We start from the raw sequence: 26,448 nt of genomic DNA, 5'->3' as shown, positions 1-26,448 counted from the left end.
CTCTTTTTGCTAATTTGTTTAGTATATAGGAATGCCACAGATTTTTGTGTATTAATTTTGTATTCTGCAACTTTGCTGAATTCAGTTATTAGTTCTAGTAGTTTTTTGTGCAGTCTTTAGGGTTTTTTAATTTACTGTATCATGTCTTCTGCAAACAGTAAGAGTTTAACTTCTTCCTTACAAATCTGGATGCCTTTTATTTCTTTGTGTTGTCTGATTAGCATGGCTAGGACCTCCAGTACTATGTTGAATAAAAGTGGTGAGAGTCGGCATCCTTGTCTTGTTGCCAATCTTAGAGGAAAAGCTTTCTGCTTTTCACTATTAAGTATGATGTTGGCTGTAGGTTTGTTGTATATGGCCTTTCTTATAGTGAGGTACTTGCTCTCTATACCCATTTTGTTGAGCATTTTTATCAGGAATGGATGCTGAATGTTGTCAAATCCTTTTTCAGCTTCTATGGAGATGATCATGTGGTTTTTGTCCTTATTTTTGTTGATGTGGTGGATGATGTTGATGGATTTTTGAATATTGTACCATCCTCACATCCCTGGAAAAAAATCCTACTTGATCATGATGGGTGATCTTTTTGATGTATTTTTGAATTTGATTTGCTCATATTTTGTTGAGTATTTTTGCATCTATGTTCATCAGGGATATTGGTCTGCAATTTTCTTTTTTTGTGGTGTCTTTGCCTGGTTTTGGCATTAAAGTGATGCTGGCTTCAAAGAATGAGTTTGTATGTTTTCCCTTCTCTTCTACTTTTTTGGAAAGCTTTAAGGAGGATGGGTATTAGGTCTTCTCAAAATGTCTGTAAAAATTCAGCAGCGAAGCCATCTGGTCCTGGCATTTTGTTCTTGTGTAGTTTTTTGATTACCGATTTAATTTCATTGCTAGTAATTGGTCTGTTTAGATTTTCTGTTTCTTCCTGGTTTGGTCTTGGAAGGTTGTATTTTTCTAGAAAGTTGTCCATTTCTTCTAGGTTATCTAGTTTGTTAGCATAGAAATTTTCATAGTATTCTCTAATAATTCTTTATATTTCTGGTGTCCATAGTGATTTTTCCTTTCCCATTTCTGATTCTGTTAATGTGTGTAGATTCTTTCTTTTTCTTAGTAAGTCTGGCCAAAGTTTTATCTATTTTGTTTATTTTCTCAAAGAACCAGCTCTTGGTTTCATTAATTCTTTCTATTATTTTATTCTTCTCAATTTTATTTATTTCTTCTCTTATCTTTATTATATCACTTCTTCTACTGACTTTAGGCCTCATTTGTTCTTTTTCTAGTTTCATTAATTGTGAATTTAGACTGTTCACTTGGGGTTGTTCTTCTTTCATGAGACAGGCCTGAATTGCTATATACTTTTGTCTTAGAATTGCCTTCACTGCATCCCACAGAAGTTGGGGCATTGACCTGTTGTTGTCATTTGTCTCCATGTATTGCTTGATCTCTGTTTTAATTTGGTCATTGATCCATTGATTATTTAGGAGCATGTTGTTAAGCCTCCATGTGTTTGTGGGCCTTTTTGTTTTCTTTGCACAATTCATTTGTAGTTTCATACCTTTGTGATCTGAGAAGTTGGTTGGTTCATTTTCAGTCTTTATGAATTTACTGAGGCTTTTTGTGGCCTAGTATGTGATCTATTCTGGAAAATGTTCCATGTACTCTTGAGAAGAATGTGTATCCTGTTTCTTTTGGATGGAGTGTTCTGTAGATGTCTATTAGGTCCATCTGTTCTAATGTGTTATTCAGTGCCTCTGTCTCCTCATTTTCTGTCTGGTTGATCTGTCCTTTGGAGTAGGTGGTGCATTGAAGTCTCATAAAATGAATGCACTGCATTCTATTTCCCCATTTATTTCTGCTAGTATGTGTTGCACATATTTGGGTGCTCCTATGTTGGGTGCATAGATATTTATAATGGTTATATCCTCTTGTTGGACTGACCCCTTTATTATTATGTAATGACCTTCTTTGTCTCTTGCGACTTTCTTTGTTTTGAAGTCTATTTTATCTGATACAAGTATTGCAACTCCTGTTTTTTTCTCCCTATTGTTTGCATGAAATATCTTTTTCCATCCCTTCACATTTAGTCTGTGTATGTCTTTGGGTTTGAAGTGAGTCTCCTGTAGGCAGCATATAGATGGGTCTTGCTTTTTTATCCATTCTGTAACTCTGTGTCTTTTGATTGGTGCATTCAGTCCATTTACACTTAGGGTGATTATTGAAAGATATGTCTTATTGCCATTGCAGGCTTTAGATTCGTGGTTACCAAAGGTTCAAGGGCAGCTTCTTTACTATCTACCACTCTAACTTAACTCACTTATTACACTAATATAAACATAATCTAAAGATATTTTTCTCCCTTCTTTTTCTTCCTCATCTACTCTTTATATGTTAGGTGTCATATTTGGTACTCTTTTTGTATTCCTTAAGTGACTTTGTGGGTAGCTGATTTAATTTGCATTTGTTTAATAATTAATTGGTCTACTTCCATTACTGTGGTTTTATTTTCTCTGGTGACAGCTATTTAGCCTTAGGAGCAGTTTCATCTAGAGCAGTCCCTTTAATATACATTGTAGAGATCATGTGTGAGTGGTAAATTCCCTCAACTTTTGCTTATCTGGGAATTGTTTAATCCCTCCTTCAAATTTAAATGATAATCTTGCTGGGTAGAATATTTTTGGTTAGAAGCCCTTCTGTTTCATTGCATTAAATATATCATGCTACTCCCTTCTGGCCTGTAAGGTTTCTGCTGAGAAGTCTGATGATAGCCTGATGTGCTTTCCTTTATACATGATATTTTTCTCTCTCTGGCTGTTTTTAATACTCTGTCCTTCTCTTTGATCTTTGCCATTTTAACTATTACATGTCTTGGTGCTCGCTTCCTTGGGTCCCTTGTGCTTGGAGATCTCTGCACTTCCATGACCTGAGAGACTATTTCCTTCTCCAGATTGGGAAAGTTTTCTGCAATTATTTTCTCAAAGAGACTTTCTATCCCCTTTTATTTCTCTTCTTCTTCTGGTACTGCTATAATGCAAATATTGTTCTTTTTGGATTGGGCTCACAGTTCTCTTATTATCCTTTCATTCCTAGAGATTATTTTTTCTCTCTGTGCCTTACCTTCCTTGTTTTCCTATTCTCAAATTTCTATTCATTTACCGTCTCCTTTACCTCATTTAATCTACTTTTAAATCCCTCCAGTGTGTGTTTTATTTCAGACACTCTATTTTTTAAAGTTTCTATCTCTTTCTTAAAGTCCTCCCTGAGGTCTTGGGTATTTTTCTGTAGCTCCTTAAGCATGTTTATGATATTTACTTTGAAATATTTATCAAGATTGGTGATTTCAGTTTCAGTAAGCCCTCTTTCTGGCAGCTGAATTTTTTTTTTTTACAATTCTCTTTTGATGTTTCATTTTTCCAGTGATTCCTTTGGAGTAATAACTGTGTAGGCAGTGCACTCTAGTACCCAAAAGCTCTACTCTCTGGAGCTGCCCAGCACCTGGAGTGATGGTGGGGGTCACAGGTGAACAGCACTGGCACCTGAAGGTAGGAAAGAGCTCTTTCCTACTTCCTGGCTGCAGTGCCTGCCTCCCGTGCCAGGTCCAGTGGGCCGAGCACACATTGATGTTTTCTTCTTTAGTGCTTTGGGAATATCACTTGAGTGCTGTGTGGACTGCAGAGTTTCTAATGAGACATATACTTTAATTTTTACCTTTGTTCTCTGTATAATTTACCTTTTTTTCCTTTGGTTGCTTTTAAGATTTTCTCCTTATTTTTGATTTTTGTCATTTTAAGTGTGATTTTCTGTATGTTTCTTATACTTGGATTTCATTGAGATTCTTTGATCACTATCTTTACAGTTTTAATCAAATTGGGGATTTGGGGGTTGGTCTTGCTCAAATATTTCTTCTACAATTCCTCTCCAATTACCTGCAAGTTATAAACCTTGATATTATCTCCCAATTCACTGAAGCTCTGTTCAGTGTTTTCTTTTTATCTTTTTCAGTTTGGACAGTTTCTATTGCTCAAGTTCACTGAACTTTTCTTCTGCACTATCTAAAGTTAATCCCATCCAGTACATTTTTTATTTCAGATGTTTTTCATCTCTTGAAAAAATCCATTTGATTTTTATATATTTTTCTTCTCTCTTCTCATCATGTCCATGTTTCCTATTATATCCTTGAGCATGTGGAGCATATTTATAATAGCTGTGTTAATGTCCTTGCTAAGTCTATCAACTCTACAAATTCCCAATCAATTTTTAATAACTGATTTTCCTTTTAGTTATAGGCTTCATTTTCCTGCTTCTCCACATGGCTAGTGATTTTTAACTGGATGCCAAACATTGTGAATTTGATATCACAAAGTGCTGAATTTTATATTCCTTTAAAGAGTAACAAGCTTTTTCTGGCAGGCAGTTTAAGTTACTTGTGGATTACTTTGATCCTTTTGAAGTTTGTTTTCCAGCTCTTTTAAGAGAATTCTAGAGTATCTACTATCCTAGCTCCAAATTAGCTCCACCATTGCAGAAGGCAGCATGGTCTTTCTGGGGTCTCTACTGCATGCCCTAGGTAGTCAGTGACAGCTCTCCAGCCTGACTGGTGGAAACTTGAATGTCTATTAGCCTTATATAAGATCCGAGATTTATTTATCTCATGGCTCAATGTCAATTATTCTTCTCTTGGAAGTTGTTGTGCAGACTAGTGGAATTTTACCATAGGCATAAACAGATTGGTGTTCAACCTAAATCTCAAGAAAGACCCTATGCAGATTTCTGGAAGTCTGTATAACTGTTTCCATTTAAGTACTCTGCTCTGAAAATTTTAACCACCTTGGCCTCCCTAAAGTCCAACCTCTAGATTTCTCCTGTACCACAGTCTGGGCATTAGATGCAGGCGGAAAGCCTAGTGATGGTGAGGCTCAACTCCCTTGTTTCTCTTCTCTCAGGGGTCACATTCATATGCTACCTATTGTCCAATGTCTGCAAATAGTTTTTTCTATATTGTTCCCATCTTTCTGATTGTTTATGGGGGAGATTATTTCTGGATCATCCTATTTTCTTATTCATGGGAGTACAAATAAGTGCCTCCCTTTTAGGTTTGAATTTCCAGTAGTGTATTACCAGATTAAGGAAGCCTCAAGTATTAAACACAGAGACTAAAACAAAGGGAAAAAAGGAACCAAACAAAACGGATGATGCAGAAAACAAAGGAAATTATTTTTTAAATTTATAATTAAAACCTCAAAGGCATCCAAGAAAATACTGCATCACTGAAATTACAGAATGACATGAAATTCTCTTTTGCAGAGAAAAAGAAAGTTCTTGAAATTAAAAATATGCTAGAAGTAGCAGAAATAACAATTCAATAGAAGGCATCAAAGGTACAATTGAAGAAATTTTTCAGACAGCTGAACAAAAAGTCAAGGAAAAAGAAAATAAAGGAGAGGAGACAAAACCATTACAGGATTGATTAAGAGAGCCAAAATTTTTAGTTAAGAAGATCTCTAGAAAAAGAGCATATGAAAAAAAAAATGGAGGACAGGAATTATGGAAAAAGAAAATTTCCCAAACTGAAGAGAGTAAGCCTCTAGATTTAAATAGGACCAATGATGATTTGGGGAGAAAAAAGATTTTGGCAGAGTAGGAAGGTAAGGTACAATCCTCCTCCCACAAACACACCAATGAAGCAACTACAGCAAATATAACCCTGAAACAACCTGAAGCCTGCAGAGCAGACCATCTTCAACTGGTGAAGAAGAGAAGATCACACAGAAAAGGATAAAGTGGCAGATCTGTGACAGATTGGGACGCAAGCCCTTCCCCCCTCCCAGCACACAGGTGGGAGGAAAAGGAATGGAATAGGGAGGGGATGGGTGCCCAGGAACTCTACATACCTGGCCCTGGAGTTCTGCTCTTGGAAAATGAGTCCACACTGCATTGGGCTTTGGTGATTAAAGTGGTTGGACACCAGGGAGATTTGGAGCACTCTGGCAGGCTGAGACTCCTACTGCTTGTGGAAGACAGGCACCCTCCAGTGGTCCTGCTAAGACCCAAGGAGGAGGCAGTTTGAAAGATTTACTAGCAACAGGAAAGGTGCCAGAAGGGTGAGTGTTGGATGGATTTCTCTCTACAGGAGAAAGGGCAGGTGACACTTCCCCAGCCCTCTTCACCCTAACTGGCCAGACACTCTTGGGAGCCCCAAACACTCCATCTCCCCCACTATTGGCTCAGCCCAAGGCACCTCCCTGTGCACTCATACCTGCCTGCCTACCTGGCACACATGGCCAGGCAGTATCAGAACCTGCTGCCTGGCAGGTGGAGGGAGACTTTACCAGCTTTCTGGGCCTTCTCTCGCCCAACTGGGGAGGCTTCTGTGGGAGCCAGCTCTGAATGTTCCTTCCTCTTCTCTGGCAGGGCCCAGCCCTCCACTGTGTTGCCCTGCACACCTGTGCTACCCACCCCATCAGCCCAGCAGTGCTGCTATTGCTGCAGGACAGGCAGAGGACAGCTCCACCCACAAGAATCCCAGCACAAGTTCCACTGCACAGCTCACAAAGGGCTGGCTGAGGCATGCTGCCACCCTATGCTGACAGAGATCAGCCAATGTAGGCGGACAGGCAGAAAGGCAGCCTGCCCACAGCCCACCAACAGCAACTGGGGCTACACTAGGGAGAAAGAGGCACTGGTAAGTAGAATGTTGAGGTTCTGGGCACAAAAGGACACCTTCTTCATAAAGACATTACTCTCTAGACCAGGAGGTATAGCAGTTCTATCTAATACAATGGAAGAAACACAGAAACCCTGACAAAATGAGAAGGCAGAGGAATATGTTCCAAAGAAAATGTCAGGATAAGACTTTAGAAAAAGGGCTAAATGAACAGAGATCACCAATCTTCTTGATGAAGATTTCAAAGGAACAGTCACAAATATGCTCACTGATCTGCAGAAAAGTATTGACAATCTCAGGGAGGACTTCAACAAAGAGATACAAGAGTTGAAAAAAAGCTACTCAGAGCTGAAGAATAAAGTGTCTGAAATGAAAAATACAATGGGAGGAATGAATAATAAATTGCTGCAAGTAGAGGAAACAATCAATGAGATGGAAATTTGAGAAAAGAAACAGTGAAGCTGATGAATGGAGAAAAAGGAATCTCTAGGAATGAGAGGATGCTAAGAGAGCTGTGTGACAATTCTAAATAAAACAATCTTCACATACTAGGGATACCAGGAGAAGAGACAAAGGAGTAGAAAGTCTCTGAGGAAATAATACCTGGAAACTTCCTCAATCTGAGGAAGGAAATGGACGCCCAGGTCTTGGAAGTTCAGAGAGCCCCTAACAAAAGGAATCCTAGGACTACAACACCAATTAAAATTATAAAGATTAAGGATAAAGAGAGGGTATTGAAAGAAGATAGAGGAAGGCAAAAAATTTCTTATAAGGGAAACTCCATCAGGCTATCAGCAGACTTCTCAGCAGAAACTTTACAGGCCAGAAGGTTAGTGGCATGAAATATTCAATGTACTGAAAGAAAAGGACCTTCAACCAAGAGCCCTCAACCCAGTAGATCACACTCAAATTTGAGAAGAGATTAAACATTTCCCAGATAAATGGAGGCTGAAGGAATTTATATCCACTAAACCAGCATTACGGGATATGTTAAAGGGATTTCTGTTGATGGAAATGTTCTTAAGCCTAAATATTTTCACCAATGAAAATAAACCCACAGTAAAGGTAGCACATCAATTACTTACCAAGCAAGTATGAAGTTAAAAAATACCAAAAAAGTAGTAAAACTACACAAAAGGGATACAAAAAAATGCAGATTATGACATCTAATACATAAAGTATGGAGGAGGAAGAGGAAAAAATAAGTATTCTTAGATTGTATTTGAATTAGAGCAATCATCAACTTCATAAAGATTGTGGTATAGTTAGGCAGCTATCCTTGAACCTTACAGTAACCACAAACTTAAGCCTATAATAGACACACAAAAATCAAAAAGAGAAATCCAATCATAACACTAAAGAAAACTATAAAATAACAAGACTATAAGAGAAGAAGAAAGGAACAGAGAGGAACTTAAAAACAACCAGAAAACAAATAATAAAATGGCAATAAGTACATACCTATCAATAATTACCTTAAACATAAATTGAATGCACCAATCAAAAGACATAGAGTGGCAGGATGGATAAAGAAACAAGGCCTATCTATATGCTGCCTACAAGAGACTCATTTCAGACCTGAAGACATACAGACTGAAAGTGAAGCTATGGTAAAAGATATTTCACACAAATAATAGGGAGAAAAAAGCAGGAGTAGCAGTACTTATATCAGACAAAATAAACTTCAAAAGAAAGTAACAAGAGACAAAGAAGAACATTACATAATGATAAATGGGTCAGTCCAACAAGAGGATATAACAATTATAAACATCTGTACACCCAACACAACACCACCAACCTATAAATATGAGTTGATCAAATACATCAGATCAACTTAACAGATAACTACAAAACATTCCACTCCAAAGCAGCAGGATACAGATTTTTCTGAAGTGCACATTGAACCATCTGTATAGTAGATCACATACTAGACCACAAAAAGAGCCTCAAAATTCAAAAAGATTGAAATTGTAGCAAACAACCTCTTAGATGACAATGGTATGAAACTAGAAATAAATTACACACAAAAAAACTCACAAACACATGGAGGCTAAACATGTTTCTAAATAATCAATGCATCGATGAACAAATTAAAGCAGAAATCAAACAATACATAGAGACAAATGAAAACAAAAATATAACAGTTCAAAATTTGTGGGATGCCATAAAAGTGGTTCTAAGAGTGAAGTGCATAGCAATATGGGCCCTATCTCAAGAAGCAAGAATTATCCCCAATAAACAGTCTAATCTCACAACTAAATAAAATAGAAAAGAACAAATGAAACCCAAAGTTAGTAGAAGGAGGGAGATGATAAAGATCAGAGCAGAAATAAATAAAATAGAGAATAAAACAATACAAAATCAATGAAACCAAGAGATGGTTCTTTGAGAAGGTAAATAAAATAGATAAACTGCTAGCCAGACTTATCAAGAAAAAAGAGTGTACATAGATGAACAAAATCAGAAATGAAGAAGGAATAGTCACAACTGATACCACAGAAATACAAAGTATTATTACAGAATTAAATGAAAAATTATATGCCAATAAATTGGAAAACCTAAAAGAAATGGACAAATTCCTAGAAAAATACAACCTTCTAAGACTGACCCAGGAAGAAATATAAAATCTGAAGAGCCCAATTACCAGTAACAAAATTTGGTAATCAAAAAACTTCCAACAAACAAAAGTCCAGGACCAGTGGCTTCATAGGTGAATTCTACCAAACATTTGAAAAAAAACTAATACCTGTTCTCCTCAAAGTATTCCAACAAGTAGAAAATGGGGGACTACTGCCAAACTCATTCTATGAGGCAGCATCACTTTAATACCAAAACAGATGAAGACCCTAAACAAAAGCAAATTATAGAACAAGATCCCTCATGAACATCAGTGCAAAAATCCTCAATATTAGCAAACGGAATTAAAAAATACATCAAGAGGATCATCCATTATGACTGAGTGGGATTTATTCCAAGGATGAAAGGATGTTACAATATTTGTAAAATCAATGTGATACACCACATTAACAAGGAACCATATGATCATCTCAATAGATGCTGAAAAGCATTTGAAAAAATTCAACATTCATTCATTGATAAAAACTCTCAACAAAATGGGTATAGAGGACAACTACCTCAACATAATAAAGGCCATGTATGACCAACCCACAGCCACCATCATACTGAACAGCGAGAAGCTAGAAGCTTTTTCTTTAAGACTGGGTACAAGACAAGGATGTCCACTCTCCCCACTTTTATTCAACATAGTACTGGAGGTCCTAGCCATGGCAGTCAGACAACACAAAGAAATAAAAGGTGTCCAGATTGGTAAGGAAGAAGTTAAACTCTTACTGTTTGCAGATGACATGATACAGTAAATTAAAAAACCCTAAAGACTCCACAAAAAAACTATTAGAATAACTGAATTCAGCAAAGTTGCAGGATACAAAACTAATACACAGAAATCTGCCACATTCCTATATACTAAACAAATTAGCAGAAAGAGAAATCAAGAAAACAACTCCATTTACAATTGCATCAAAAAGAATAAAATACCTAGAAATTAACCTTATCAAGGACATGAAAGATCTATACCTTGAAAACTATAAAACACTCGAGAGAAATTAAAGAAGACACCAATAAATGGAAATACATCCTGTGCTCATGGATAGGAAGAATTAATATTGTCAAAATGGCCATCTTGCCTAAAGCAATCTATAGATTCAATGCAATCCCTATCAAAATACCAAGAGCATTCTTCAGTGAACTAGAACAAATAGTTCTAAAACTCATATGGAACCACAAGAGACCCTGAATAGCCAAAGCAATCCTGAGAAGGAAGAACAAAGCTGGGGGGATTATGCACCCTAACTTTAAGCTCTACTACAAAGCAACAGTAATCAAAACAATTTGGTAGTGACATAAGAACAGAGCCATAGATTAATGGAACAGAACAGAGATCCCAGATATAAACCCACAAATATATGGCTAATTAATACACGATAAAGGAGCCATGGATATACAATGGGGAATAGACAGCCTCTTCAACAACTGGTGTTTGGAAAACTGGACAGCTACATGTAAGAGAATGAAACTGGATTACTGTCTAACCCCATACACAAAAGTAAACCCAAACTGGATCAAAGATTTGAATGTAAGACATGAAACCATAAAACTCTTAGAAGAAAACAGACAAAAATCTCTTGAACATAAATATGAGCAATTTTTTCCTGGATACATCTCCTTGGTCAAAGGAAAGAAAATAAAAATGAACCAGTGAGACTACATCAAACTAAAAATTTCTGTAGAGGAAAGGGCACCATTAGCAGAACAAAAAGGCAACCTATAAATATGAGAGAATATACTCATAAATAATTTATCCGATAAGGAGTTAACATCCAAAACATATAAAGAACCCATACAATTCAACACCAAAAATCAAATAACCTGATTAAAAAATGGGCAGAAGATCTAAACAGACATTTCTCCAAAAAAGAAATATAGATGGCCAATAGGCACATGGAAAGATGCTCCACATCCTTAATCACCAGGGAAATGCAAATCAAAACCACATGAGATATCACCTCACACCAGTCAGAATGGCCACTATCCAAAAGATAAGAAATAACAAGTGTTGATGTGGATGTTAAGAAATGGGAACCCACCTACAATGATAGTGAGAGTGTAAACTGGTTGCAGCCACTAAAGCAATATGGAGGGTCCTCAGAAAATTTAAGAACAGAAATACCATATGACTCAGTAATTTCACTACTAAGGATTTACCCAAAGAAAACAAAATCCCTGATATGAAAAGATATATATGCACCCTTATTTTTATTGCCGCATTATGTACAAGAGCCAAGATATGGAAGCAACCTAAGTGTCCATCAACAGATGACTGGATAAAGAACATGTGGTACATATACACAATGGAATATTATTTAGCCATAAAAAAAAGAAGTCCTGCCATTTGAAAAAACAGAGATGGACCTAGAGTGCATTATGCTAAGTGAAACAAGCCAGGTACAGAAAGACAAATACCATGTGATTTCACTTGTATGTGGAATGTAAACACAAAACAAAACAAAATGAACAAAATATCAGCAGACTCACAGACACTGAGAAGTGACTGGTGATTACCATGGGGTAGGGGTTGGTGGGTGCTTGGGAAGGGTGAAGGGGTTTAGGGCCACAAAAATTCTCAATTATAAGGTGGTCATGGGAATATCAGTACAGCATGGAGAATACAGCCAGTGATCCTGTAATATCTTCCTACAGTGACAGATAGTAACTACACTCATTGGGGGAGGATTTAAGAATATGAGCAACTGCTGAACAATTGTGTTGTATATTTGAAACCAATGTAAGATTGTATATCAACTATACTTCAACAGAAAAAAAGAGGAAATTTTATATACATGAAAAAAATAAAATAAAATAAGAGGACCACTGACTTCTAAGCTCAATGAATTTAAAAAAGATCCACACCAAGGTAAACCATGAGAAAATCCTAGGACACCCCAACAAAAGAGAAGCCCTCAGAGCACACAAAAGATCAGAAATTAGAATGGCATGGCAACACATTCATTTAGAGAATGGACTGATGCCCACAACTTCTAAGAGGACATGATTTTCACCCAGAATTGCATACTCTGAAACTATCAAGCAAACGTGACGGTATAATGAGAATATTTTCAAACATTCAAGGCAACAAAAATTTGGCTTTCTATTCATTTTTCCTTATGAAGCAACAGATGGATGTGCTCCATCAATCAGAGTGAAAGCCCAGAGGAAGATACAGGGTCCAGAAAATGGAGAATCTCAAACAGGAGATTATGGGATACCCTTAAGTGCCGGAGGGAAGCTCCAGGGTTATGCTGTTAGGCAGGGCCAGACAACAATCATGCAGGCTGCAGTAGGATGACTCCAAGAGATTGTTAAAAAACAGAAGAAGGGAGGAGACTTTTTAGAGCAAGCAGATGATGGCTAAGATCTCACAAGAGCTTATTCATTATGATTTGACATTAAGCTTTCATTTCATGGAAAGATGTTTCCCGAGATCCTATGTGCAAGAATGATTCAAAGATGCTTTAATACACACTGAAGAGGTCATTTCATAGCCTGGCTGTCTGACCAGCTCTGTCTTCTGAGTTCGTTTGTTTTTACTACAGTTAAAAACCACAGCAATTATTCAAATGCAAAGAACTGAAACCAAGAACTAATGTTTGAATCTTGGAAAGTGAGCACTTTGCTTTCCATTTGCTGCACTGTAGCTTATTTAATCTGCTAAAAGCAAAAAGGCAAAATAAACAATGTTTTCCAAGAGCTGCTTTAGTTGAGATGACAAAGAAGCATCATTTGTAGTTTCAGTCACAGAAAGCTCAGAATTTCATGCATTCGGCAAATATTTATTGGGAGTTTACTGTGTGCCTGACAGACACCCAGAACAAAAAGCTAAATGAAAAAAACTTGGTCCCTGCCTTCACGGAACTTAAGGCTAATGGGGGAGACAGATGTTTTAAAAAGAAAACACCTAACTACATACATAAATTGTTCTAAGCCATAAAGGAGAATTAAAGAGATTATAATTTAGACTGTTGAGGAGTTAGCTAAGGAGACCTTTTTGAAGACATGTTATTTGATCTGAGATTTAAAAGATGAATAGGAATTTCCGGTTACCTATTACTGCATGATAAACCATCCCAAACTTGGTGGCATAGAATACCATATTATGCTAAAAAATTCTATAGGTCAAGATTTCAAACAGGGCATAGTAGTAATGGGTGATTTCTACTCCACAACATTTAGAGTCTCTGTAGGCACACACGATTGTCTGTGAGTAACTCCAACAGCTAGGGGCTGAAATCACAGGCTGGTGCTGTAGTGGTCTCAATAGGGACTCCAAAGACAATGTCCAAATCCTAATCCCCACTGTCAGTGAACATGACCTTATTTGGAAAATGGGTCTTTGTTGATGTGATCAAGTTAAGGATCCTGGATTTAGTGTTGGCCCAAAAGCCAATAACAAGTGTCCTTATAAGAGAAAGGGGAAGGGGAGTTGAGAAGAGGAGAAACATGGGGAGAAAGTGATGTGAAGATGCAGACAGAGGTTGGAGTGATGTGTCTGGAAGCCAGCAAATGTCAAAAATTGCCAGCCACCACCAGAAACTAGGACAGGAATGGAACAGATTCTCCCCCAGAAACCCCAGCAAGACATAAATGGCACCTCGATTTCAAACTTCTGGCAGAGTTCAGAACTACACAATAATGATTTTCTCTTGCTTTAAGTCCCCAAGTTTCCGGTGATTTATGGCAGATCCATGGAACTAATACAGGTGTCTAGGCTTGGATGACACAAAGGATGATGCAGCTACATGTGGCCTCCTCACCTGGCTTCAGCTTCTCATGTCATGGTGGCTAGGTTCTATGATGGAGCTTCCTGGGAGCAAGTGCCCAAAGAGCATGGCCTTCAAGAGACCAGGGCAGAAGCTATAAGATTTCTTCTTACCTGGCCTAGAAGTCACATTAAAATCACTTCTGTCACAAAGTCACAAGCCCACCCAGTTTCACAGAGAAGAGATTTGGACTCGATTGCTTAATTAGGGGTGTGTCAAAGAATCTGTGTCCAAGTTCTAAAACCATGTCAAGGAATTAGCCATTTGTAGTAGGGAGGAGAGTGGTCAAGATCTGTGCTGTCCATTCTGGTAGCTGCTAGTCACATGTAGCTATTTAAACATAAATTAATTTAAAATTAGGCAAAATTACAACTTCAGTTCCTCAGCCATAACAGCCACATTTCCAGTACTCAGTAGCCACATGTAGCTGGTGGCTACCATGCGGATGACCCTGAGACAGAGCATTTCCATCACTGCAGGAAGTTCTGTTGCACAGCGCTGCCCTCAACTAGGGACAGTAAGGGCCGAGGCTCTGTGCTAGAAAATAAATTGGCTATACACACACACACACACACACACACACACACACACACACACACACATATATACATATATGTGGAATGGAAAACAATTGACTTTATGGAAGGTTCTGTGGCTTTTTTGCAGCTGTATGCCCAGCACCTAGCACATAACAGGCCCTCAGAAGGCATTTGTGAAATGAAAGAATGCATGCATAAGGCTTAACCATACCTTGTGCCAAAGTAGATAGTAGCCTAAGATGATTGGAGAAGTGGGCTGGGGTCATATCACATAGTGCCTTATTGACCATTCTAAGGAGTTTACATTTTATTCTTGATGAAATAGAACTTGTATAATATGTTGTTTTGTATTTTGAATATTTGTGAGAGGCTAAAAAAGAAACAAATTTACTGTGGTTAGTTGGTATATTCATTGGTAAAAGATTCTGCGGCAAGAGACAGAAATCCAAAAATAACAAAAGCTTAACCAAATTAGAAGTCTATCTCCCAACCTGCATAAATGTAGGCTGCTATGGTGACTTACAATCAGCAGGAACCCAGGCATTCAGTGGAGGCTTCCACCTCATTATCCAAGGTGTCTACTTCAGTCCAGCTACTGTATCTGCTTTCTAGACAGTAGAAAAGTGAAAAGGGGAGAGGGAGAGCTGCTGCCCTTCATATCCAGGATGATCTCACTCCTGGATCATAAACTTCATTGCATGTGCAAAAACCCTTTCTTCAGATAAGGTCATATTCACAGTTATGGGGCTGAGAGCTTAGACATCTGCTCAATTTAAAGATACTTCTCAGGAAGTCACACAAAGATCTTCAGCTACATCCCATTGGCCAGGACTTTGTCATATGACCACACCTACCTTGTGAGGAAGGCTGGGAAATATAATCTTTATTCTGGAAAGCATGTACTCAGCTAGAAAGCAGAGTTCTATTACTATAGAAGAAGCTAAGATGACATGAGGGGCAGCAACTACCAATCTAACATAGTTGTCTGCACATACGCATCTTCCACAAACTGTGAGTTCCCAGAGTTGAGGAAGCCAGTCTTACTCCTCGTCAACCCCCAGGACCAAGCACAGTGCCTAGCGTATAATGACTTATCACTGATTATGTGCTGGATTGCATGCTTGCTCAATTTTAGGTTTGCTTTTTAATTCCAACATCTTTCTCAGAAAGATTTATTTCCTAGAAGCCACATCTTTTCCCCCTTCCATTTGCTGGAAGCACGAGGGACTTTGCTCCAGTCTGTATCCTGAGACTCTGGTGAGGCTCTGGGAGGTAAGCAAAAGTGTTGGGGTGCCCTAGAATTCCTCACCACCCCAGAATTTCTAACTCTTATGCTTGTCCACACTGACTCTCCAGAAATTTGTCACTTACAGAGTTGACACGTTCTCACAGGTGCCGGCTCCAGCTGTGGTCTTGGGCTCCCGGTAAGTTGTCATCCTCTGCACTGGTGTCTCTCCAGTTTTCAAGATGATGGGGTGTCCTGTGACCTTAGTTCTCTGAGGGATCTAGGAAGAGTTGTTGCTTTTTCAGTTTGTTCAGCTGTCTTCTTCCTGAGATGATGATTTAGGAAGGGGATGAATTATTAGGGGGAAAATAGTAGACAAAAGGTGAGGGACAGTAAGGAGAGGCAGGACACACAAGGAACAGAGACACTTAGGAACCAGGAGCCCCACCTTCCTGTGGCCACCCGATTTCTTCCATTCCGACTGGCCACCCAATTCCTACTGCCACTTCAGCCTCCAAAGTGTCAGGTTTTTGACTCTGATTGTTTATTAAAATCCCCTGCTGTGCTTTTATAACTCCCTGAATCCAGTCTGCCCTAATTAGAATCACATTAGGGGATTCAAATGTGTGACTGGTGATGAGAACCAAGATCTGGATTCTGGCTCTTCAAAGGGTGGTCCACGGCAACACCTGGGAGCTTTTTAAAAGGTGGCATCTCAGTCCTTACCCTGACCTGCTGAATCAGAATTTGCAGTTTAACAATATCCATAGGTGATTTCTATGCATGTTAAAGTATGAGAAGCTCTGATGAGATGATCCTCCTATACCCCCGGTACAGTTGTCCTCACGGAGCAGTGAGCTCCCTGGGAAGTGCTGTGAGCCAGGCAGCTTGAAGTCCAAAGCAACCAGCGTAGATGGTGTGCCTGCTGTGATTCCCAAGGATAATATATTAGAAATGGAGAGAATTCGATCTCCAGCAGGGAAGGAGGCTTGGGCCCTTTAGTCTGAAACAGTGATACTGGGTTCATCAGCTTCAGGAACCACCAGAGTCAAAAAATGCTCTAATGGGATATGTTATAATTGAAGAATTGGGGTCAGCTTGCAGGCCAGTGTTGGAAGCAGGCCAAAGAGACTTCAGTGGAAAAGAAGGTAAAGCACCAAGCCAAATGGAATGAGAATTGAGAGCAAGGAAGTGAGGGGACGAAGACCTGAGGTCAAATCAGTTCGGGGGGAGGAGGAGTGTGGCAGAGAGAGCTGGCAGACTCCAGCAGGACCATCAGGCCGAGGAATGCCATGGTCCCTCACATGACTTCCCCTGTGCCCCAAGGGTGCAGCCTCTCACTTTACCATTCACTTCCATAAGCTCTGGTTGCCTCTTTCTGCACAAGATTTCAGTACTATGTGGAATAAATAATAACAGGCATGTGTCTTGTGATTTTACTGCTCACCAGGACTGCAGTGTAAAGCACAGATAGAGTGCAGCCACTAAGAGCTTGACTGGAGCTACACAGCCTGAATTCTACTTCCTGGCTGGTAACCTTTGGCAAGTCAGCTGACCTCCTTGGGATCCTTCTTCATCTACAAAATAAACTTATGGGCAGCTACCTGTCTTGCCACAGGGTTTCAGCCCTGAACAAGTTCACTATGGATTCAGTGAGACCAAAAAGTTGACAATGGAATGTTCTTGGGGTGAAAGGGTTTATACCCAACTTTATTCCCACCATGACAGGTCAAGCACTAGAATCCTACCCACTCAGAGTGAGTCTGCATGCAGCAAGCCAGTCCCCACCTCTGGGCCTTTCCACCCCTGTGGTCGTCTCAGTCTCTGTCCTTGGTGTGACCACCACTCCAGCCTGGGCTCTCCTGCAGCCTTGCCGATGTACTGGCGCCTCGCGCAGAGCACACAGTGCTCTTTATATAGAGTCAATAACATTTGCCCACACGTGTGTAGTGAGCAAGCAGACCAAGGTCAGGTAAAAATCCTGGCCATAGGAACTTTTGCTTTCTCCATACAACCTCATAAAGATAAATGCAGAAAGGATGTGAAGCAAAGAGCACCATGGGTAGCACAGTGAGATACATACACATTAACATATATATTATTTAATATGCACAAGGAGCTGGGGCCCAATTCTTCAGGCTTTTTTGGTGTGAGGATTGTCCACGATTTTGTTTAAGAGAGCTAAATGAGAATAAGAATACTTAAAAAGATATTTTAACCAAACCAATGCACAGACTTTGTTTCAATCATGATTTAAGTAAGTGGTGGCTACAGACATATTTGATACAATTAGGAAAATTTGAAAATGGGCTCAGTTTAGCATACTAAGGAATTACTGTTAATTTTGTTAGATGTGTCAGTGACATGGTGGTCATGTAAAAAAAAAAGTCCTTAGCAGATTCATATTGAAGTATGAGGTAAGACCATCTAATATTGCCTATATTTGACCACTTTTGACCTATAAAAATAGCAGTTTTATGGCTCAAATATAGACAAAACAGGCATTTGTCCAGCACTCAATTGCTCACTAGAGTGCAGGAGATAAGGGAATAATATGGTGTATGGGATTTTCTTTTAAAATATTTCTGGGGGAAAAAATAGGTAGAGAGATAGATGAAACAAAATTTAAGATCTTAATAATTGTGAGACTGGGAGATTCATCATGCCATTCTCTCTACTTCTGTGTTTGTTTGAAACTTTCCATAATACAATTATTTTAAGGTTTCATTTGATGGTATTCAACTGTGTATTGATTAGTATTTATGACCTCAACCAAATGAAACCCAATTCCATTTTGCTTAACAGAAGGAGGGCTTTAATTGGGCTGTGTAACTCATCAACCTGGTCTCAGAAACACCGGAAATACCTGGAGAATTCTTTCTGTCCTTCTCTATTTCTTCTCTGTTCCTTTTGGTACTTAACTCCATCGGCTGACACAAACTTGCCCAGGTGGTGGGGTACAGGGCTGCTCACACACAGGTGGAAGGCCCCTACTCTTAGGTTAGGAAGACTAAGAAGTTCTTATCCCCTGGAAGGTATTTGAAAAGCCCCAGGAACCCCAGGAACCCTGATTAGCTCAGTCTAGGTCATGTGCCTACTCCTTAGACCAATCACTGTGGCTGTGAGGACCTGTAATTGGCCCAGACTGATCAACGGACCACCTCTGTAGCTAGGAGGACTGCTTTCTGAAGATTCAGGGGAGGGAGAAAGGCTGAACAGACAGAAACAATAGCCATCCTTAAAAGGTTTCTGGTTAATTACACTAGCTATTAGATTACAAGCAGTCTTTGATCACAGACCATGTCTTTGTCCTTCCAGGTTGTTTGTTTTCCAATTTTCTTTTTAAATTTATGGAGCTGGTTGCTTGTTGCAAAAACAAAAGAAAACAAATCAGCAGTTTCCATCTCTTCCCCCATTTTCCTTCCTCTGAGGCAACGAGTTTCAACTTTCTCAACTGGTTCCTTTGGTTTTACTTCCACCTAAATGACATACCATACTTGATTTTTCTGTTTTAGGCATTATCTCTTGATTCCCGCCACGGAGATAATGTCTTTCACACACACACACACACACACACACACTCACACACTCCTCACCCACATATTCATTCTAACTGTCCATATTCCCAATAAATTATAACAGTATCATGTTATTCTGAGAGCTCTTTGCTAACGATAGATTAACACACTTTCTTTGATCTGTTAGCGAACAGCTATGTCCTTGCCTTACGCAGAGGTCTTTGCTTTGACAAGCAGGATAGCCATTTATCAGAATAAATAAATATGGTTTATTTCACATAGGTTGAAGCTGTGGCTGATATTCCCAACCAAGTATCCTATACAGTTCTTTGAGATGGTGACTTGCAATGTACATGAAAAACAATCAGTACAAAAAAAAATCCATTATCTTCAGGATTGTAATTCCTCTTTTGGAAATGCATCATTAGGAAGTAATGCAAGGAAAGGAGAAGCTATATGCATAACGTTCACAGCACTGTTCTTTATGACAGAAAAAAAAGTGATTTACAATCCAAATGTCCCATAATAAAGGAAAGGTTGAGTGAATTACGGTGTGACCATCAGATAGTCATAAACATCATGTAGCAATATGATAAAGTGATTGCAAATACATCAGCAGTGGGAAGAGAGACAAAAAGAATGTATGCATAAAGATGACGGACAACTATAAAGGTTTTGTCAGGATATTAGAATTATAAATATTAAAGGTTTCTGTTTAGATTTCCTTTATTCCATAAGAAACAACAGTAACAACAAAAAAAGCAAAATAAATTCACACAAATCACTGACCTTGGTTTTTCCTCATTATTTTCTGTTTGTCTCCTGCACAGTTCAGCCCCAAGTGCTCCCGGGAAGGACGTCACCGCTCGGGGCGAAGGCCGCAGCTGAGGCCACGTGAGCAGCCTGCCTGTGGGCTTGGCGCACTCACGTGGGCGACCACGCTAATCATGCCTCCTGGGTACGTCTCCAGCTGTTTGTTGTGCACCACCACAGGAATATTTTTCAGTAGTGGGCATACATTTGCAATCTCTACACTTGCCAGGGTTTCGTCATCCGTTTCATGCAACTAGAAGCCAGTTGTCTCAGTAGAGATGCAGATTTACAGACACCAAAGGGAATTGAAAAAAAAACAATGAACTACTTCTCTCGGAACCAAACCTATAGGTCTTTAATATGATGCTGTATACCTACCCTACCCCACTATTTTAAAAAGCCCCCGTTTTTTTTTCATGAGGTGATGTGGATTTGATGGCTGTCCAGCTTGGCAAGATCGAGAATTAGCCATAGATTCAGAGTAAATGTTAAATTTTATTATGAAGATTCCCTGAACGGTCTTATTCCTTGAGATGGATTGTGATTTGTGGGTATGACACACATACTGTTTGCCAGCTAGGGAGGTTGGTGACTGTGGGAGTGTTAGAGAGTGTAAAGGAAGAAAACTGGCCAAGAGGATTTCCAGAACTGGGGTGGGATGTGAGGATCCACGATGTCAAATCGTCCTCAGTCTAGTAGAGCTGGAAGGCTGTGCTACCCAGGACAAAGGGGAGCTCATCCAGCATCACCCACCCACCAAGCTTGAGGGCCCTGGTCTAGCCATGACAAAGCGGCCTCACAGCCAAGGCAGGAGGCCTGGTGCAGAGAGAAGAAGAGTCTGACTTCCTAGGGACTGAGGGGCTTGAGATAAAGAGCTCAACCTACCCTATTAAGAACTAACTTCCACAAAGTAATCAAGCAAAGGAGAATATTTATCTGGATAATTAATCTTAGAGAAGCCAATCTGAAGGAGAATGGAGGCAGAATCCTGGAGGATTCACAACTCACATTCATGTGCCTATAATCTGTGTATAATACACACACTGACTTCTTTCACTCTAAAGTGAAATTAACTGCTTTTCAAATATTGGGCAAGTTTTATACTGGAAGTCTTTGCGGAGAACCAGCACAGCCACTGAAAGGAAACATCATAAATTCCAGGAGCTTGGTTTTTGGAGCACATTTTATTTTCCAATATTGGAGAATTCACATCTAGTAGCAGCCTAATACAAAAATGCAACACCAATCTATTTAAAACTCATACAACAGGAAATATGTATTTCAAAATGGTTTTAAAAAAAAGCAGATTTAGAGACCAGTTGATAAAAACATTAAAAAAAATCAGAACTCTCCTTCCATCATTATTAACAACAAAACAGCTGTCATACATAGGGTACATTCACTTATCAGTCCCAGATTGTCATTTTTTTGTTTTCTGCAAAATATGACAACATATATATATGGATGGATGTATAATATTCATATTCTAGAAGGCAAGAGAAATCTTCAAAATTAACTCTATTTAGACATTTTATATATATTTAAGGAGTAATATATATATATATATATATGTATGTATATATTTCACCTAAAGTCACCAAAATATTAAAAATAGCAGCAACACTGGTCTTTAAATATTACAGTAGGCTGTTCACATAATGTAGATATATTCTGGTAGCTCTTCCATTATTAATATCTAATACAGTTTACAAACTTTAAGGTCCTGCTCTCATTGCCAAATAACTTAAGAGTCTAGATTCAATAAATACTATATGAAAAATAATTATAAAGCAGGCTGCAGAACATTCTCCAGACCAGAGGGAGTCATACCAAAAGGTTTTAGGGAAGAATCAGGTTTGAAGGCATGCAGGGAATCTGCAAGATTCCCAAGGCAAAAGAGAGTGACCGGACCAGCTTCCTGAGTGTGAGGGACCGAATCCTGAGGAACGGGTCCATGGCAGAAAGAAGGCACTGCCATCCTCCTCACGGTGCCGTGTTTCATTTGAACATGGCATCAAAGTGATGAACAGCTGGAAAACTTCCCAGTAAACAAGGGATAAGATAATTTCTCACCAGGAGGCAAGATCCTGGACTAGGAAGTCAATTTTTGTTGTTCAGCATTTACATTTACTCAGAGGACCAAAGACATAAAAACATGACTTCAAAAGGACCTTGTGTATTTAAGCCTGGGTGGTAGGAACGGTATTTCTATCTCCACTCCAGATCAAAGCCACTGGACCAATTTGCAAATCCTACTGGCTTAAAAAGAACCCCAGGTGAGGAGGTGGGCCTTTCCTCATACCTGGATCCATTCAAGGAAGCTGCCCCTGCAACTGTGGCTTTTTTGTGTATTTTGAAAGTATCTCAGAAAAGGTAAATGGTTTAGTCTCACAGTGTGTGGATCTCTGTTTGCCTTTATAATAAGACTGCTATCTGATATTTCAATAGTCTGTCCCCATTTTCAAACTACTCCATTTACTATTTCAATTGATTCTCACAAAAACAAACTTATAAGGAAGCCAGGTAGGTGTCCAAGTGCTCACTTTAAAGATCAGGAAACTGAGGCACATATAGGCCAAGGTGACTTAGCTTGTCACTGTCACACACACCAACGAACTGGTGAGGATCTTCTTCAGGACTTAGCTCCGCTTACTTCTAAAAACAGCCTTGGTCATAGTTGTTTTGGAAGAATGAAGTAATTTGAAGAGGGGAGAGGAAAAAGAGGAAGAAAAATGGACTCAAGAGAAGAAGAAAGGGAGAGAAGTGCCACTTGGCAATTAGTACCATGAACTTTAAAACAAGCAAAGTGCATTTCACAGGTGGAACAGACATTTAAAACAATGTTTAAATCTTCAATCTTCTAAATAGTCTCCCATTGGCCTTGATTATTACATCTTTGTAGTAGTTTCTGAGGCTGACATGGAAACATAAGATCACTGAGAAATTTTTACATGAGTTCCACGATTTCCCAAGAGACATAAAGGTGTTACAGCCTGTTCTCAGGAGCCTGCTGCTGTCCCATTTCACCTCCAGCACAATACAGTTACATTAAAATATAGGTATACTTGACATACTTGGTAGTTTCCTAAGGTGTAGGTTTTACATATTATTAATGAATATTCTTGCTATATGTCCTTAGGAAAGTCAGCTTTTTTTCCTCTCTGGATCTAGGCTGTGAGACCACAATGAACCTAGAGCTTGTCTAATTTTAAGTTTGGATTCTACTTGGACAGTTGCTGGAGAAGTAAGAAAAATACTTAAATAACCATAATAGTTAATTTAGAAAGCTATCATTTTCACACATCTTTTCAGGAATATTCAGACTCTTAGCTTGATAGTTCCATAAGACAAAATGACACTAATTCCACTGTAAAAAAATATACAGGTAATGATAATCTATGAACTGAAAGACTTAGGTCCAATGTTCTGGAGTCTGACACTTTCAACTGTTAATCAGCCTTTATTTTTAATCAGTAAATGTGTTTTAAAGAAAGAGCTGAATTAAAAAGGTCAGTCATGACACCGTTGTGTGACATGATACAAGTCATGCAAGTTCAGGCACTTGTCCCAGTGCCCCATCCACCCCCCACTGGCCCCTATCATTCTTACACTTTAATGCCCCACCAAGTCTCCTGACCCTGAACTGAACCAGTGAGGCACAAAAAGGCAAATTATGCTTTGGCAAGCAGGAAATTGGACAGCTTTCTGGGCTCTTCTGAGGTAGTAGAGTCTTTCCTTCTAATATTCTAATGGTTAAGAAAACTCTAGGGAGCTGAACTAAGAGACAAGTGGAGTGTTAGTCACTGTACTTAAACATGACTCTGAAATTGGTGGTTTGTATGGTTATATGATTACTTCATGTTCCAAAACTTCTTAGGTAGAATCCTGTTTGTTATATGGAGAACATAAGCAAACAGGCCGCTGTGTGGTTAGGGTTAGCCATGGTTGCTCTAGGGCACTGTTAACTCAAACAACTTGAACTTAATTCCTACATGTTTCTGAAAAGGCATCTGGCATATAGTTGGGGCTCAACAAACATCTGATGACTGGCTGTTTTAAGATCTCTGATGTAGCTCAGCAAGATTATAAGCAAAAACAAATGTAAAAATACTCAACCAACTGCAGGCTAATTGTCACCAAAGGCTAGGTCCCTTTTGTTTGTGCATGGAGTTTTAGAGAACTTTCAAACTATGAGAAGGTTAAGCTCAAATGATACTGGGCCCAGTATGGTATATAAATCCATATTAAATTCATTCATCAGATACCTTAGTTCCATTATGATTTTATCATGATGTGATTGTGGGATTTTTAGCCATAAATAACTTTTCTGAAGACAAAGTGATCCACTCTCTCTGCTGTTCTTCAAGTTTTTCCACCAAGCATTTAATCAAGACAGGGTCCACTTTAGAATCAAATTTATTAGCAAACCAATGTCCATCATTTATAAGCCACCTTAATTCTGCTGCTCCATAGATACACACACTTCGGAGGTGAGAGCCAGTACAACTGGGGTAGAAAAGGCCTTCATGATAATTCCATTTGACAAGGCGGGTCTTACTCTGTAGGTCAGACACATCCTGGGCTGACCGAGAAATCTCCCCAGGCATGCCTGGTACCCGAATTAATGTAGCCCAAAAATGTTCATCAGGTGAGTATGTATCTTTAGACCAGGCAAAAAAGTCTTTAACAAGGGAGTTGTTGAAAATATATTTAATAAATGCTTGACTTAAAACAAAATAAGCACTGCCAACAAATATCTCAATGTTGTGAGGTGGGGCTTGCTTGGAGATGTTTGTCCTCATTGGCAGCTTCACATATTCATAAGGCACCAGTCTGAGTTCGTGGTGATAAGTGAATCTTTCCATTTTATTGTTAGGGGGTTTCACTGTTTCTAACATATTTGCTCCATTGAGTTTCTTCAACTCTGACACTAATTCAAAGTTTGATTTCAAAGGAAAGTCTTGCCCACACAGGTTGATAACATATTTCCACTGAACTGAAGACTTGAGAAGATCTGACAAGCAGTTTAAATCAGCTTGGAGTCTGGAAATGTGTGCATACTGCACAGTCTCTAATTTGGAAGCAATGAAAATATTGGAGAAGCACTTAGCTAAATTGTTCATGGCAACTTTGAAGGTATTAGATGACTTCTGGTCATAATGGATGCAGTAAATATTGTGCTGGTTGTATATAGCACTGATCAGCCTTTCAACCATAATTGCATCTTTGTGAACAACCAAAGAATAGGCTATTGGAAAGCTTTCCTCCTCCCTTGAAACAAGCTTTTGATGGTATCTTCTTAAGGACCGATAAATGCCACAATCACTGGTCATTGCCACAACGTCGTCATCATCCAGGTCGATGATGTCTCTTCTTCTTATTTCCAGACTCTTGCCAATCTCCAGAGGCTCCTGCTCATAGATGCCTGAACAGTTAACTTCATACTCAACTTTGTTCTTAACATGGGTGTATCTGTTTCTTACAAAAGGCGAGGTACTCAAGGAGTACTCAACCAAGTAAATGCCCCTTTGAGGGAAGAGAAGCCTTCTCACATTTAGAAGCTTCAGGAAGGAGAGCAGCCACAGGGTTAAAAACAGGATGAAAACTTTCTGCCGTATGGGGTATTTGAAACCACATCTGAATGTCTTCATTCTGTTAGAAGAAAAAGGAATAATTTGGTTGAACTATTAAGAGGAAATTAGTTTACTTCAACCAAAATTCACCGGGCACCTATCACTTTCCAGGCAGAATGCTGGGCCCAAGGATGAGTAAAACAAGGTTACTGCCCTTGAGAGAATCCAGAAACAAGAAAATGGAAATATGTAGAATGGTGGTATTTTGTGATGTTCTGTGTGAAGTATACCTAGTTTTGAACAATGTTGGTTACCAAATAGAGTGGAAAATGATATAAACTCCTAAAATGTAGATACTATGTATCTTTTATTATCAGCATTTCTGCTTAGCATATTTGGGGAGGGATTACTCTGCTTTGTGTAGCGGTCTTAAAGACTTAGATGTCATAAAGAGGTCCCTGAAGATGCCCACACGAGGCTAAAAGAAACATCTATCTCAATTCTATCTTGAGATCCTGATTCGATATAGGTCTGAAGTCAGACAGTGAAAGCCCAGTGAACCCCAATGCTATCGACTGAATGTCTATGTCCCATGAAAATTCTTATTGAAACCTACTCCCTAGTGTGATGGTGGTGGGAGGTGGGAGGTGGGAGGTTGGAGGTGATGATGTCACAGGTGGAGCTCTTATGAATGGGATTAGTGCCCTTCTAAGAAGAGACCCCAG

General features: G+C 39.1%; 1 protein-coding gene across 4 annotated transcripts in view; it reads right to left on the bottom strand.

Moving 5' to 3' along the window:
- GCNT4 (glucosaminyl (N-acetyl) transferase 4) overlaps nucleotides 1-26,448 on the bottom strand; it is a 162,523-nt gene that overhangs the window by 115,457 nt on the left and 20,618 nt on the right. For 3 of the 4 annotated variants that reach the window (XM_057494288.1, XM_036886088.2, XM_036886089.2), the window contains exon 2: nucleotides 21,316-25,802. In XM_057494288.1, coding sequence (XP_057350271.1) covers nucleotides 24,437-25,802 — 1,366 coding nt within the window. In that variant the 3' untranslated portion in view covers nucleotides 21,316-24,436. Of the gene's footprint in view, nucleotides 1-15,965; nucleotides 16,145-21,315; nucleotides 25,803-26,448 lie in introns of those variants that run through there. The other variant, XR_008994467.1, reaches the window with a different exon arrangement.

Source organism: Manis pentadactyla, chromosome 2 (assembly GCF_030020395.1).
Source record: "Manis pentadactyla isolate mManPen7 chromosome 2, mManPen7.hap1, whole genome shotgun sequence".
NCBI lineage: Eukaryota > Metazoa > Chordata > Mammalia > Pholidota > Manidae > Manis > Manis pentadactyla.
The sequence above is the reverse complement of the archived record's forward strand: the minus strand, read 5'-3'. Positions and strand labels throughout refer to the sequence as shown.